Here is a 15378-nt window from a genome sequence, read left to right as displayed (position 1 = left end):
ACCTTTAATGACTTTCTTATGGCTAGTGTTGTTGTAAACATTGTCTAACCCTATAACAGCGATGTTCAACCCATTTAGTCATGTAGGTGATGTTGTTTAAAACATTTGGCCTTTAAAACTATTCAGTGTTGATATTCAAAGATTTTGACTTCATGGTATAGCTAGAATTCATCAAGGAATTTCAGTTGCATTGAAATATTGCATTGTACTTTCTTATAAAATAATCAACTGTGTGCTGACCTGACTTCCTGCCACCTGAAAGCTTCTCGTGTGTACCATGATTATCACAGCATTCGTTGATTTATGGCAGTTTATTAAAGCATATGTCACAGAAGACTTTTTATCACTTGTATTTCCCTCACGTCCCTTGGCAGCACTTACTAGAGAGATGGCATCCACCTTGTAGGAAAACACCACACCCCCAATTAATTACTCCACCCCCTCATCTCCTATATGTTCCTCTGCTCCCCTCTAGCCCTCAGTGTTTTTTTCCTACCCAAGGGATTACACTTTTTTTTTTTTTTTTACCTGGGAGCTTTTCAGATGATTGACCTCCAGAAATGTGTATGACCAGGGCGCCTTACAGATGTTTGTGCCCCCTGCGTGGTGGTGGACTTACCCTTACGCATTCCCTGTAGAAATCAGGGCTGTAACTAGGTCGCCTATCAAATGATTGTGCCTCCTGTGTGGTGTAGCTGGCGGCCGCTGTGCTCCTCTGTGTTCGGCAGGTGAGGGCACGATGTGATGACGTCATCAGCGGCGCCGGTGGAACGCATGCAGGCGTTGGAACGCAGACGCCGCGTCATATCCAGGGAAAGGAATGCCTTTTTAAACCAGCTAGCATGGCCGGGTTGTTGCCGCTCCCAGGGGTACTGCTGGTGGCCCGTGCTGGTCCCGTGCATAGCGTTCCATCTCTGCCAGTAAGTAAGCATCCATAGATGCCTTTCTTTCCTTAAAGCTGCATTTTTTGTTTCTGCTTGTGACATGGGGTCGTTTGTGTTTATGTTGTTTCAGCAATGGCTGACACTGCTTTAGAAAAGGAAAAGGGAAAGACTAAAGAGAAGGCTAAAACTAAAGAACATTTATCTGAATCTCCTAAGGGGAAGAAAGAGATAAAGAAACCGACCTCCATATCTTGTTTTGGGTGTGATATAAAATTTAACCCTGTGGAAGGTGAAAAATTATGCAATACATGTAAAGGGAAACTTAAAAACCCTGTCAATTCCCCAGAAGGGGCTGAAGGACTAGTGTCCTGGATGAAAGGAGCTATGATGCAGGCTTTTGAGTCTTTTAAGCAGCAGAAGCCAAATAAAGATGTATTGCAAGCTGACAGTCCATTTTATGAGGATTTTTCATCTGATACATCATTTGGGGAAGGTACCTCAAAGTTAAAATATGAATCTGAGTCAGAGGAAGGAGAAATTTCAGAATCTGAAGCTATTAAGAACAAAATTAAAAGTCAGTGGTCTGTATTAGATAAGAAATGGGCCCCACAAAATAAATTTTATTCTCTTTTTCCCTTTGAGGTTGAGGACACAAAATTTTGGGATGTACCTCCAAAATTGGATCCTCCGGTAGCCCAAACTATCAAAAGAACAACTTTACCGTTAGAAGACAGTACTGGTCTCAAGGACGCCATGGATAGAAAGGCGGAGGGGGCCCTAAGGAAAACCTATCTGGCAGCAGCAGCAGGTTTCAAGCCGGCAATAGCGGCGGCTTCAGTGGCAAGATCCCTTAAGGCAGGGGTCAGGAACCTTTTTGGCTGAGAGAGCCATAAACGCCACATATTTTAACATGTTATTCCGTGAGAGTCATACAATATGTTTGGCTGCGGATGCTACGGGGCAAGGTCGGGTGGGTCCGAAGGATGCCGGATGCGGAGGTCGTGGCCTGCACTCGGCGGATAGAAGACGTGTTCTAAGGCTTAGAACACGTCTTCTATCCGCCGAGCGCAGGGGCAAGGTAGGGTGGGTGCCAAGGATGCCGGATGCGATGCGGAGGAGGAGGGTGTGGCCTGCGCTCTTTGGATGACAGACGAGTTAGGGCTTAGAACGTGTCTTCTATGCACCGAGCGCAGGCCATGCCCCCCGTTATTTTTTTTTATTAAAGATTTGGCAGGGAGCCAGATGCTGCCATCAAAAGAGCCACATCTGGCTCCCGAGCCATAGGTTCCCTACCCCTGCCTTAAGGTCTGGATCCTGCAACTAGAGAATGCTTTAAAGCGGACCTGTCACCTTAAGAAATAATTCCAAATTGTTTTCTATTGTGGTTGTCAAGCAAAATAAACTTCACTTACACTATATAAATTATTTTAATCTTAGTTTCTTCAGCCTTGGAATTCACAATTGCAGCAAGCAGGCAGGGGCCATTTTGTGGACACTGTTATCAAAGCAGGCATTGCATTCTGCCAAAATCTTGGCTAAAACTACAGCGTTTGCTACCTCAGCCAGAAGAGCTCTATGGCTTAAGCCCTGGGTGGCAGATATAGCCTCCAAAAACCGTCTGCTTAATCTACCATTTGAGGGAGAAAAACTTTTTGGATCCCAGCTGGAAAGGTCTGATGATAAGGTGAGAAGCTTACCTCAAGACAAGAGACTATACAAGCGACCTTCCTTTCGGGGTTTCAGAACCTCTTACAAATATAGACAGGACTGGAGGAGTGGCAAAACATCAGGGGATAGAAATTATACCCAATCTAGAGGAAGACCCTCAAGAGGAAGGGGTCGTCCAAATTTCAAAAACCTCAGCATGACGCCTTGCCAGTTGGAGTAAGATTGAAGGGGTTCATTCAGGAATGGGAAAAAATTCACCTCAGACAAATGGGTGTTACAAATAATAGACCTAGGATATTCAATAGAATTCTATGGTCTTCCTCCGACAAGATTTATAGAAACTCGCTTACCAAAACAAAGGGTTGAAAAACAAGCCATGGAATTAGCAATCCAAGAATTCAAAGAGATGAAAGTATTGATTCAGGTACCCCAAAAAGAAAAGTTCAGCGGGGTCTACTCCCCAATCTTCCTTGTACCAAAACCGAACGGGAAATATAGAACCATCATAGATCTAAGATATTTAAATCAATTTATATTCAAAAAGAAGTTCAAAATGGAATCAATAAGATCCACCCTGTTAGCGCTTTGCAAAGGGGATGTGATGTGCACTATAGACCTAAAAGACACCTACCTTCATATTCCCATAAGGGAATGTCACCAAAAATTCTTAAGGGTAGCCATAAAGGGACCTGCAGGAACAGAACACCTTCAATTCACAGCCCTGCCGTTTGGAATATCGAGTGCACCAAGAGTCTTTACAAAGGTAATGGTAGTAGTTGCAGCATACTTAAGAACTCAAGGTAATGCTATTATTCCTTATCTGGACGATTGTCTACTAAAAGCAGAGACCGATTTAGTGTTGCAAAGAAATCTATTCAAAACAATAGAGGTTTTTCAGTCATTGGGCTGGTTAATAAATTGGGGAAAATCCAATCTAAATCCTGCAAAAGAGATAACATTTTTGGGAATGGTTTGGAACACAGAAGAAGGAAGAATTTTCCTCCCTCCAGAAAAAAGGCTAAAAATCAGAGACAGAGTGCACAAGTTTCAAAACAGGAAATTCTCTTCAATAAAGCAAGGCTAGAAATTTTGGGTCTTTTTTTCAGCAGTATTAGAGCAGTTCCATGGGGACGTGCCCATATGAAAGATCTGCAAAGATATATAAACTCAGTTTGGGATCATCAGAAGGCATCACTCAGAAGGAAACTCTATAAAGAAATCTCTCACTTGGTTGTTACACCCAAGAAATCTTTCAAAAGGTTCATCCCTGTTTCCAGTTCCTCCCCTAGTCATCACAACAGACGCAAGTGGCAAAGGTTGGGGTGCACATTTAGGAAATTTGGTAGAGCAGGGAATCTGGGAAAAAGGTATTGGTCATCAGGCAGCAAACTCCTTAGAGTTGGAAGCAGTATGGAGAGCCCTGTTTGCCTTCAAAACTATGTAAAAGACCAAAATGTTCTAATACATACGGACAATGTGGCAACAGCCTACTACATAAATCACCAAGGAGGTTCCAGAAGCAAAGACCTGAGAATGAGAGTCAATAAGATCATGTGCTGGGGAGAAAAAAATCTAAAAAGTATACTAGCACGCCATATTTCTGGGCACAGCAATATCCGAGCAGACTTTTTAAGTCGCAGGTTGATACTTCCCGGAGAGTGGAGTTTAGATCCAGAAACATTACTCCAGATTTGCAAGGTTTTGGGTTCTCCAGTAATAGACCTCATGGCCTCAAAGTACAATGCAAAGCATCAAAGATTCTTTTCCCTTACAGCAGGCCAAGGCTAGGAAGCAGTGGATGCACTAGCCCAGTCATGGGATTTCAGCCTAGCATATGTCTTTCCACCTATCCCTATGTTAGCAAGAGTGATCAAGAAAGTTGCACTTTGCTCAACAGAAGTGATTCTAATAGCTCCTGCCTGGCCCAGAAGGAGTTGGTACTCCAGCCTCCTCCAACTTTCTGTCAGTCCTCCTTGGCGCTCCTTCCAGTGAAGGAAAATCTCTTACACCAGGGACCAATTTTTCATCCAAACCCTGCAGCTCTTCAGCTCACAGCATGGAGACTGAAAGGGATGTTATGAGAGCACAAGGGATATCTTCACCAGTCATTGAAGTCCTGTTGCATAGCAGGAAAGAAATTACAAATAAAATTTATCAAAGAATTTGGTCTTGTTTCAGGAAGTGGTGCTCGGATAAGAAACTAACTCCAGAAGACGTTCCAGTGTCAATCATTTTAGATTTTCTACATGATGGTTTTAGGAAAAAATTAGCTCCAAATACACTTAAGGTGCACATTACGGCCTTATCAGCTTTCAAGAACATATCCTTAGTGGAGCATCCATTGATCAAAAGATTTGTCAGGGCTGTTCAAAATATTAGACCTAAGACAAATAACCTAACTTCAAATTGGGACTTAGACATTGTGTTAAGAGCCTTACAAAATGTTCCCTTTGAACCCTTGGAAGAAGCTTTCCTGTATCATCTTTCCATTAAAACAGTATTTTTAGTGGCAGTTTGTTCAGCCAGACGCATAGGAGAACTGCAAGCTTTATCATGTAAAGATTCGTGTCTACAGGTTTCCAGACAGGATCATCCTCAAAGCAGATCCCTTGTTCAGACCTAAAGTCTCATCTAATTTTCATAGAAACTTTGAAGTCATTCTTCCAGCTTTTTTTTGCAGAACCAAGAAATAAAGTGGAGGAAAAGCTACACTTACTGGATGCCAGAAGATGTGTTTTGTTCTATTTAAACAAGGTAAAACCTTTTCGTGTATCTCATAACCTTTTAGTTTCCTTTTGGGGGAAGAACAAGGGGAAACGTGCCTCAAAATCTTCCATTTCCAGATGGATAAAACAGGCAATTTCCTTAGCCTATTCTGCTTCAGGGAAATCAGTACCTCCAAACCTCAAGGCTCATTCTACCAGAGCAGTGTCAGCCTCACAGGCAGAAGTTGGAGGCGTGTCAGTGGACCAGATATGTAGAACAGCTTCGTGGGAAAGTTTCAGAACATTTGGAGAGCATTACCGACTGAACGTAGGTACCCCTGGGGAAGTGGCGTTCGCAAATACGGTGCATTATTCAATTTGTAAAAATGCCCCCCCTTGACGTACTGCTACTCAACTCTCTCTAGTAAGTGCTGCCAAGGGACATGAGGGAAATAACGGATTTATACTTACGTAAATTCCTTTTCCCTCAGTCCCGAAGGGAGCACAATATCCCTCCCTTACAGTAAATATTCTATCAGCATTTGTGTATGTGTCTTATTGCTTGAGAAAATCACTGAGGGCTAGAGGGGAGCAGAGGAACTTATAGGAGATGAGGGGGTGGAGTAATTAATTGGGGGGTGTGGTGTTTTCCTAGCAGGTGGATGTCATCTCTCTAGTAAGTGCTGTCTTCGGGACTGAGGGAAAAGGAATTTACGTAAGTATAAATCCGTTATTTCTTGGTGAAAATCAAGGTTATTAAAGGAAACTAAAATCAAAATAGGATGTGGCTAGAAATGCTGTATTTTATATTCTGATTTTTCTGTACCAACCTAAAGCTTGGTAAAGATCAGACCTTCACATTTTTCCACAGGAACTGGTCTTCTGCTGACCATTTTAAAGGGGCAGTTTACCTTTAAAATAACTTTTAGTATAACCTAGATGTTGATCATCCAAGACAATTTACAATTCGTTTTCATTTTTAACTTTTTTGTTTTGTTTCAGCTACTTAGATTTTTGTTCAGCAGCTATCCAAATTGGTATTTCAGCAACTATCTGGTTGTTAGATTCTTATTTACCCTAGCAACCAAGCAGTGGTTTGAATAAGAAAATGTAATCTAAAAGTGACTGAATGGAACGATAAGTAAAGACAAGTAGAAAAAACAATTAAATTTGGCCGCCCAAACATTTGAAAGCTGGAAGGAGGTAGAATATGAGGAAATAATTAACTTTTTAAAAAAAAAACAAAAAAAAACAAATGAAGGCCATTTGCAAAGTTGCTAGGAATAGGACATTCTATAACATATTAAAAGTTAACTTAATGGTTAAGAAAATTTTTTATCATGAAATCTCCTAAAAATACTCTATTCAGCCCCTAGAATAAGATACCTTTCTCCTTGCACTATTTCTCATGCAGATTTTGTTCGAAAGCTGCTCAACTTAAGGTCTCTCTGCTACTTCCTAATCTAGCATGTAGCCCCGTCCCCTTTTCTTTTATGAGCTTGCCAAAGAAAAGTGGGCAGGGATTCACATTAGACTAGGAAGTAGCAGAGAGAACTGAAATTGAGCTGCTTGTGATACAGAATCTGCATGAGACCGAATGCATGAAAAAAGTTTGTCATTCTGGGGTCTGTCTAGAGTCATTTTAGAGATAAAATTAAAAAAATTTGCTGAAACCTATTTGAAATGCTGTGTAGAATTATTTATTGCTGTAGAAATACAAAAGCAATGTAAATTGAATGGCAAGTTCATAAAGGTGTGTGTGATTTATTTTCCGCAATTATTTTTATGGTGTTAACCATTTAAGTCAAAGGAGGCAAGTAAACCCCAGCAGTAAATCGAACCCCAAAAGATATTGAAAAAAAAAAAAAACAGGAATGGATGATTGGTGTTTTATACAGTACAGTTTTAAGTGGCCACTGCTTTTTATGCTGGAACTTAACACAGAAAACATTTATGCCAAAAACTAATACACAACTTGTTGAAGGAGAACTAAAGCCTAACTAAAGAAGTAAGCCAGAAATGTTGTATGTTTTGTTTTGGGCTTCTGTACTAGCCCAAAGCAACCACAGCCCCGCAGCATCTACTTATCACAGTTAAACCTCATTTTCTGCTTGGTAATTTGTGATGACCCTTAAGCTCAGCTTTTCAACAGCTGCTCAGAGCACACCAAGCATATAAGTGTCGCAGACACTTTACAAGATGGGGAGCTCATATTGACAAGTTTGAAGTCCTGGATCATGGCTGATATTGATATGCTGAAACTTCAGGCTGGTGCAGTAAGTTTAGTATATAAAGTATGCCATTTTTAGGGTTTAGTTCTACTTTAAATATGTAGTTAGTTTGTGTTTGGCGATGCTTGATGGTCAAAAGGCAATGTGTGATTTATTTGATTGCAGTTTTTTTTGTGTACAAAATGATAGTGTGCTGTGGACTGTGTAAAAGGAGAATGGAAGAATGGAAGTCAAAGTTCCATACTGCCCAATAGTCCTCCTATTGTTTAGTAAAACGCTACATGTTTGGCTCACCTAATCAAAAATTTACTCACACTTACTTCACATTTTCTATCTGTTTTCTTGAACAGGCAGCCATCTTTAAAAAGGTATTTTCCCTTCCTTTCCCTCCTTGCTTCATACTGCACATGTGTTTCATTCCCTCCCCCCCCCCCCCTCTGCCAGATCCACTTCTGATTGGCTGGTGGGCATGTGTAGCTCAGAACAGGAGACAGGATCAAGTTACACACATGTGCATTGCTACTGAAGGCCTACAGGAAGGGGAGAGAGATTTTAGTGATGTCACTGTAGTCTTCACACTGCTGTAGGCTGCCAGCACCATATCTCAGAGAAGCAAGCAGGGATCTGGGAATTTAGATATGCAGTAATGCTTAAAGGAAAAAGAAAGTCAAAGTCACTTGGGGGTGCCAAAATGTTCGGCACCTCCTACCTTTTACCCCGGGCTGGTGCCCCTGTTCGGAGAGGACAGCACCAGCCCGGGGTAGCTGCCTGCGCTTCCTCCTTTGTGATTCGCTGCGCACGCATGCGCAGTAGAGTGGAGAGCCGAACTTAAACATTAAAGTCGGCTTTTTCGCTCTACTGTGCATGCCCGGCCACCGGCATTTTAGAAAGCGGAAGCCGGAAGGAGGAAGCGCTCCGCTCCAGGTGCCCCGGGCTGGTGCTGTTTTCTCCGAACAGGGGCACCAGCCCGGGGTACGAGGTAAGCGGTTAAAGTCACTTGGGGGTGCCTAACATTTTGGCACCCCCAAGTGACTTTGCCTTTCCTTCTCCTTTAAGTACTTAAAAAGAATGCCTTTACACTTACTTTTAATTTATATTAAAGGAGAAGGAAAGGCTAAGTCACTTGGGGGTGCCAAAATGTTAGGCACCCCCAAGTGACTTAGATCGCTCACCTCATAACCCGGGCTGGTGCCCCTGTACGGAGAGAACAGCACCAGCCCGGGGTAGCAGCGAGCGCTTCCTGGAGCGCCGCGCGCGCATGCGCAGTAGAGTGAGAAGCTGAACTTAAAAAAACAAAGTCGGCTTTTCAATCTACAGCGCATGCGCCGGCCGACGGATTTCGCCCGGAGAAGAGAGAGGAAGGAGGAAGCGCTTCCTACAGGTACCCTGGGCTGGTGTTTTTTTCTCCTAACAGGGGCACCAGCCCGGGGTACAAGGTAAGCGATCTAAGTCACTTGGGGGTGCTTAACATTTTGGCACCCCCAAGTGACTTAGCCTTTCCTTCTCCTTTAACCTTTCCTTGTCCTTTTAGACTTTAAGCTAGGGAGTGTTTGGAAATCTTCAACACATTATCAGAATGATTTTAAATTCAGAAAGCACCAGTTCCTATGCTACTGTGTAATATGAGTCTGATTCCATAATCAGCCTTGAATTGCGAATGTTATATTGTGAATAAATACTGTATATTTTGAGGCCCCTAAACACGGATAAATGACAGCAGGCTAGAGTATTTCTGTCTCCCTTTCAGACCACTGCCTGGTTGCAAGGTTAAATTGGGCCATGGCAACCAGATAGTGCTGAAATTCCAACCTGGAGAGCAGATAATAGCCACAGATAATAAAAATGAAGGACCAATTCACGAGTTGTTTCAAAATAAAACACCATACCTTAATTTAAAGGTGAACAACCGCTTTTAAGACATAGGGTGTAGCAAGTCTAGTCTAATTCATTGTTGAGCTCCATTTTGACAAACATGAAGGAGAATCACAGTATCTGCTGATCTCTTTACTAGGTCTTGCACAGTTTGCCTTTAACCTGTGCCTTTAACCTTTATAGAGGAAAAGTACTGATTATGTTGGGTTGAAAACCCCAACATACTGTTCTTCGACTTTAGCTTATTCTTCCGCTTCTTCTTATTCTTAGCGCCCCCCATTTTCTAAACGCTACTCTTCCTACAGTTTTAGGGGTACAACACCCAAACTCCCCACACATCTTCGTCCTATAGCGGAGCAGGTTGCTTCTGCTTTTTTAAGCAATCCGGCCCCCCGTCTTTTTGTGGCGCCGCTCCGATCCCCCCAATTTTCCCATTGACTTTGACAGGGAAGATTTTCAAACTGCTGCCACACTTACAGCTTTGAAGCTACACCCCCCAAACTTGAATAACATAATCATGGGGTCACCCCGAATGAAGCAGCAACATTTGTTAGATGACCCCAAAGTGGGAGGGGCTAACAACAGCCAATCAAATTTTAATCATTGACTTTAATGGGGAAATTGAAACTGCTGCCAATCTTACAGCTTTGAGGCCACACTCCCCAAACTTAAATCACATAGTCATGGGCTCAGCCTGAATGAAAATAGGGTGATTATTGGATGGCCAAAAGTGGGCGGAGCTGTGAACCGCCAATCGGATTTTACCTATTGATTTGGCGGAAATTCAACCTGCTGCCATTCTCACAGTAATAACCCCAGGGTCCCCAAACTTTTTACACTTGGTCACTAGGGGACTGCAGTTTAAGTTTTGAAAAGTGGGCGGAGTCACCAACAGCCAATCAAATTTCACCTATTGATTTTTATTGGTTTGATGCCAGATTTTCCAAACTTTGCACAGTCAGTCACTGGGTGTCTACGCATTCAGGTTTTTAGAAAAAAAAAAAAAAAAACCCTGCAAAGTGGGAGGGGCCAACAGCAGCCAATCATATTGTACCCATTGACTTTAATAGGGAAATTGAAACTGCTGCCAAACTTACAGCTTTGAGGCTACACTCCCCAAACTTGAATCACACAGTCATGGGGTCAGCCTGAATGAAAATATGATGATTGTTGGATGCCCAAAAGTGGGCGGAGATGTGAACAGCCAATCAGATTTTACCTATTGACTTGGCAGAAATCCAACCTGCTGCCATTCTCACAGTAATAACACCGGGGTCCCCAAACTTTGCAGAGTTAGGCACCAGGTAACTGTGGTTCAAGGTAAGAAAAAGTGGGTGGAGCCACCAACAGCCAATCAGAGTTTACCTATTGACTTTCAATGGGGAAATTCAATCTGCTGCCATTCTCACAGTATTAACCCCAGGGTCCCCAAACTTTTCACAGTTGGTCACTAGGGGACTGCGATTTTTGTTTTGAAAAGTGGGCGGAGCCACCAACAACCAATCAGATTTCACCTATTGATTTTTATTGGTTTGTTGCCAGGCTTCCCAAACTTTGCATAGTCAGACACTGGGTGACTACGCATTTAAGGTTTTTTGTATTTTTGTAAGTGGGTGGAGCCACCAACAGCCAATCAGATTTTACCTATTGACTCTAAATGGGGAAATTCAACCTGCTGCCATTCTCACAGTATTAACACAAGGGTCCCCAAACTTTTCACAGTTGGTCACTAGAGGACTACAGTTTTAGTTTTGAAAAAGTGGGCGGGGCCACCAACAGCCAATCAGATTTCACCTATTGAATTTTATTGTTTTGATGCCAGAGTTCGCAAACTTTGCACAGTCTTTGCGTGACTTTGTACTCAAGGTTAGAAAAAGTGGGCGGGGCCACCAAAAGCCAATCACTTTTCTTTCATTGTTTTCAGTGGGAAAATTTTAACTGCTGCCATTCTCACATGTTTAATGTCAGGGTCCCCAAACTTTGCACAGTTTGTCACTAGGTGACTATGTTTCAAGTTTAGAAAAGAGGGTGGGGCCAACAACAACCAATTAGATTTCACCTATAGACTTCATATGTTTAAATTTAAACTGCGGCCATTCTTTAAATATTAATACTAAGGTCTCCAAACTTTGCAGAGCTAGTCACCAGGTAACTGCAGTTCAGAGTTAGAAAAAGTGGGTGGAGCCAACAACAGCCAATCAGATTTTACCTATTGATTTTCAATGGGAAATTCAACCTGCTGCCATTCTCACAGTATTAACACCAGGGTCACTAGGGAACTGCATTTTTAGGTTTTAAAAAGTGGGTGGAGCCACCAACAGCCAATCAGACTTCACCTATTGAATTTTTTTGGTTTATATTTAAAATGTTGCTTTGCTCATACTATTTATGTCAAGGTTCCCAAACAAGTGGGAGGAGCCACCCACAGCCAATCCATTTCCACCCATTAGATTTCATTGGTTTATATTTAAACTGATGCCATCATTTAAATATTAATTCCAGGGTTGTTAAAGTTTCCAGAGTTAGTCACTGGGTATTTGCCATTCAAAGTTAGAAAAAAGTGGGCGGAGCCACCAATAACATATAACATTTCATCTATTTACTTTCAATGGTGAAGTGTAAAATGCTGTCAGCCTCACAATGAATGCCCGAGTCCCCAAAATTTGCAGTTGGTCACTGGGGGACTGCAGTTCAAAAATAGGAAAAGTGGGTTGGGCCACTAACAGCCAGTCAGATTTCATCCATTGAATTTTATTGGTTTAAATTTAAAATGCTGTCATTCTCAAACTATTTATGCCAGGGTGCCCACTGTTTGTCACTGGGTGACTTCGACTCAAGGTTAGAAAAAGTGGGCGGAACCACCAATCACAATTCACCTATTGACTTTTATTGGTGACATCATGTTTTTCAACCCAACATGAAGTTTGTTCTCAAACTTCCCTTTCTAGTTTGTTCTGTTATTTGGAATTTCAGATTTGCAGTGATTTGTGTACGGGAAAGTATGGGACCTGTTATCCAGAGTGCTCGGGACCTGAGATTTTCCAGATAAGGGGTCTCTAATTTGGTTTAAAATTATTTAAACCATTAAATAAAAGCAACAGGATTATTTTGCCCTCAATACGGATTCATTTTATCTTAGTTGGGATAATATACAGGTTACCGTATTATTATTACTACAGAGAAAAAGGAAATCATTTGTTAACATTTAGAGCTTTCTGGATAACTGGCACAATACCTGTAGTTAAGCTTTGTGTAGCCCCTGGCTGTCCATGAAGACACACTAGAGAAGCCAAAAATGAACCCCCTTCTCTAATCAGCTAACACCCGCAAGGGTCTTTACTGTACCTGAGTAAACAATCCTAGAAACTCCCTCTGTTTGTTTAAGACAGCAGCTGCCATTTTATCTTGGTCCTTGCTTCCATGCTGCATCTCTAGCTGCTGGTAGCTCAGATTGCACAGAGTTGGGAGGGGGGGGGGGAAATTCTTACAGGAGGTGGAGGAGGAAAGAGGTGGGGTAGAGGGAGAAAGGACCAAACTTAGCAGACTCGTGCTGTGCCCTGAGAGAAGGAAGTCTGACACAGAACAACATGTGTACACAAATGAAGACAAGAAATCCTGTGTTTCTTTTGAAGGGGACCCAGTGCAGCTTTTTTGTGAGTGCTTATGGCTGTATTTACATAGACCTTATTGATAAAGCTTACTTAGTTTTTACCTTTCCTTCTCCTTAAATGAAGCTGTCTGCATTGCACAAACGGTGGCATCTGGGTTTAGCTCTGCCACCCTTAGGGTCCTATTTATTATGCTGTGTAATACAAAATTTGACGAAAAAACGGTGGAAAAAGCTGTGTAAAATAAATTGTAAGTACAGTTAGGTCCATAAATATTTGGACAGAGACAACTTTTTTCTAATTTTGGTTCTGTACTTTACCAAAATGAATTTTTAATGAAACAACTCAGATGCAGTTGAAGTGCAGACTTTCAGCTTTAATTCAGTGGGGTGATCAAAACGATTGCATAAAAATGTGAGACCACTAAAGCATTTTTTAACACAATCCCTTCATTTCAAGGGCTCAAAAGTAATTGGACTATTGACTCAAAGGCTATTTCATGGGCAAGTGTTGGCAAGTCTGTCGTTATGTCATTATGAATTAAGCAGATAAAAGGCCTGGAGTTGATTTGAGGTGTGGTGCTTGCATGTGGAAGATTTTGCTGTGAACAGACAACATGTGTTCAAAAGCTCTCCATGCAGATAAAAGAAGCCATCCTTAAGGTGCAAAAACCGAAAAAAAACCATCCGAGAAATTGCTATAATATTAGGAGTGGCAAAATCTACAGTTTGGTACATCCTGAGAAAGAAAGCAAGCACTGGTGAACTCAGCAACAAAAAACACCTGGACGTCCACGGAAAAAAACAGTGTTGGATGATCGCAGAATCATTTCCTTGGTGAAGAGAAACCCTTTACAACAGCCAACCAGGGGTATCGATATCCAAGTCTACCATCAAGAGAAGACTGCATGAAAGTAAATACAGAGGGTGCGCCTCTCATAAGCCTCAAGAATAGAAAGGCTAGATTGGGCTTTGCTAAAGAACATCTAAAAAAAGCCAGCACAGTTCTGGAAAAACAGATGAAACAGATGGACAGATGAAACCAAGATCAGCCTATACCAGAATGATGGTATGGAACAGCTCATTATCCAAAGCATACCACATCATCTGTAAAACACGGTGGAGGCAGTGTGATGGCTTGGGGACACAAGTGTTAATTGATGATGTGACACAGGACAGAAGCAGCCGAATAAATTCTGAGGTGTTCAGAGACATACTGTCTGCTCAAATCCAGCTAAATGCAGTCAAATTGATTGGGCAGCTTTTCATGATACAGATGGTTACAGGGTAACCCTTTTGGAATAAAAAATAACAAAAGTGGTATAAAGGTGATACCCTATTGGCTAACTAAGATAACCATAGCAAGCTTGCTATGATTATCTTAGTTAGCCAATAAAGGTATCACCTTTATACCACTTTTGTTATTTTTTATTTCAAAAGGGTTACCCTGTAAACATTTTTGACTGGCTAACACGGTACATCATCTTTTCCTGCATGATACAGATGGACAATGACCCAAAACACACAGCGAAAGCAAGGAGTTTATTAAAGCAAAGTGAAAAATTCTTGAATGGCCAAGTCAGTCAATTGAGCATGCATTTCACTTGTTGAATACTAAACTTCGGACAGAAAAGCCCATAAACAAACAGCAACTGAAAGCCGCTGCAGTGAAGGCCTGGCAGAGCATTAAAAGGAGGAAACCCAGCATCTGGTGATGTCCATGAGTTCAAGACTTCAGGCTGTCATTGCCAGAAAAGGGGGTTCAAAGTATTAGAGATGAACATTTTAATGCAGTTATTTAATTTGTCCAATTACTTTTGAGCCTGTGAAATGAAGGGATTGTGTAAAAAAAAATGCTTTAGTGGTCTCACATTTTTATGCAATTGTTTCGTTCACCCCACTGAATTGAATCTGAAAGTTTGCACTTCAACTGCATTTGAGTTTATTTAAAATTCATTGTGGTAATGTACAGAACCAAAATTTGAAAAAAGTTGTCTCTGACCAAATATTTATGGACCTAACTGTATGTTCCAGCGGAAGAAAAAACATGCCATTTGTTACATGGCATAGATTGGTGATGTGAGCTTAATTTTGCCTACATCTTTTACACAGCATATAAGTTGTTAAGTATTCCTTCCGCACATTATAATAGCTTTCATTAGAGTAGCTTTAAAATATTAGATTTCACAAATCCTAGTTTGTTTTCTTTACTTATGTATGAATCCTTTACATAGAAAATATAATCATTCTCTTGGTTGAACCCAAGCATAATTCCCTAGCTGGCATTATTTTCCTTAGCCATAACCTTATTCCTAGCATTCTTGCCTTTCCAAGGCTGGCATGTTTACTTGGCGAGCAACTTTTATCATGGAACCAAAACATATTCATAAAAGCGTCATGTTTAAAAGTTT

At 41.5% G+C, this 15378-nt stretch overlaps 2 protein-coding genes across 5 annotated transcripts in view; both read left to right on the top strand.

Annotated features, from left to right (window-relative positions):
• Positions 1-1876, top strand: LOC105948474. The gene is made up of 2 exons (XM_018097491.2): positions 1-920; positions 1015-1876. Exon 2 carries the CDS (start codon positions 1017-1019, stop codon positions 1764-1766), a length of 750 nt encoding a protein of 249 aa, XP_017952980.2. The 5' UTR covers positions 1-920; positions 1015-1016; the 3' UTR covers positions 1767-1876.
• Positions 1-15378, top strand: part of clec16a (C-type lectin domain family 16 member A) — a 157624-nt gene that overhangs the window by 13347 nt on the left and 128899 nt on the right. The window lies entirely within an intron of this gene.

The sequence above is a fragment of the Xenopus tropicalis genome, chromosome 9, assembly GCF_000004195.4.
Source record: "Xenopus tropicalis strain Nigerian chromosome 9, UCB_Xtro_10.0, whole genome shotgun sequence".
In the NCBI taxonomy this organism is placed as follows: domain Eukaryota; kingdom Metazoa; phylum Chordata; class Amphibia; order Anura; family Pipidae; genus Xenopus; species Xenopus tropicalis.
This window is presented reverse-complemented; position numbering and strand designations above follow the sequence as displayed.

Excerpts from the sequence above, each read along its gene's own strand:
- LOC105948474 (XM_018097491.2), top strand. The coding sequence starts at position 1,017 with ATGGCTGACACTGCTTTAGAAAAGGAAAAGGGAAAGACTAAAGAGAAG.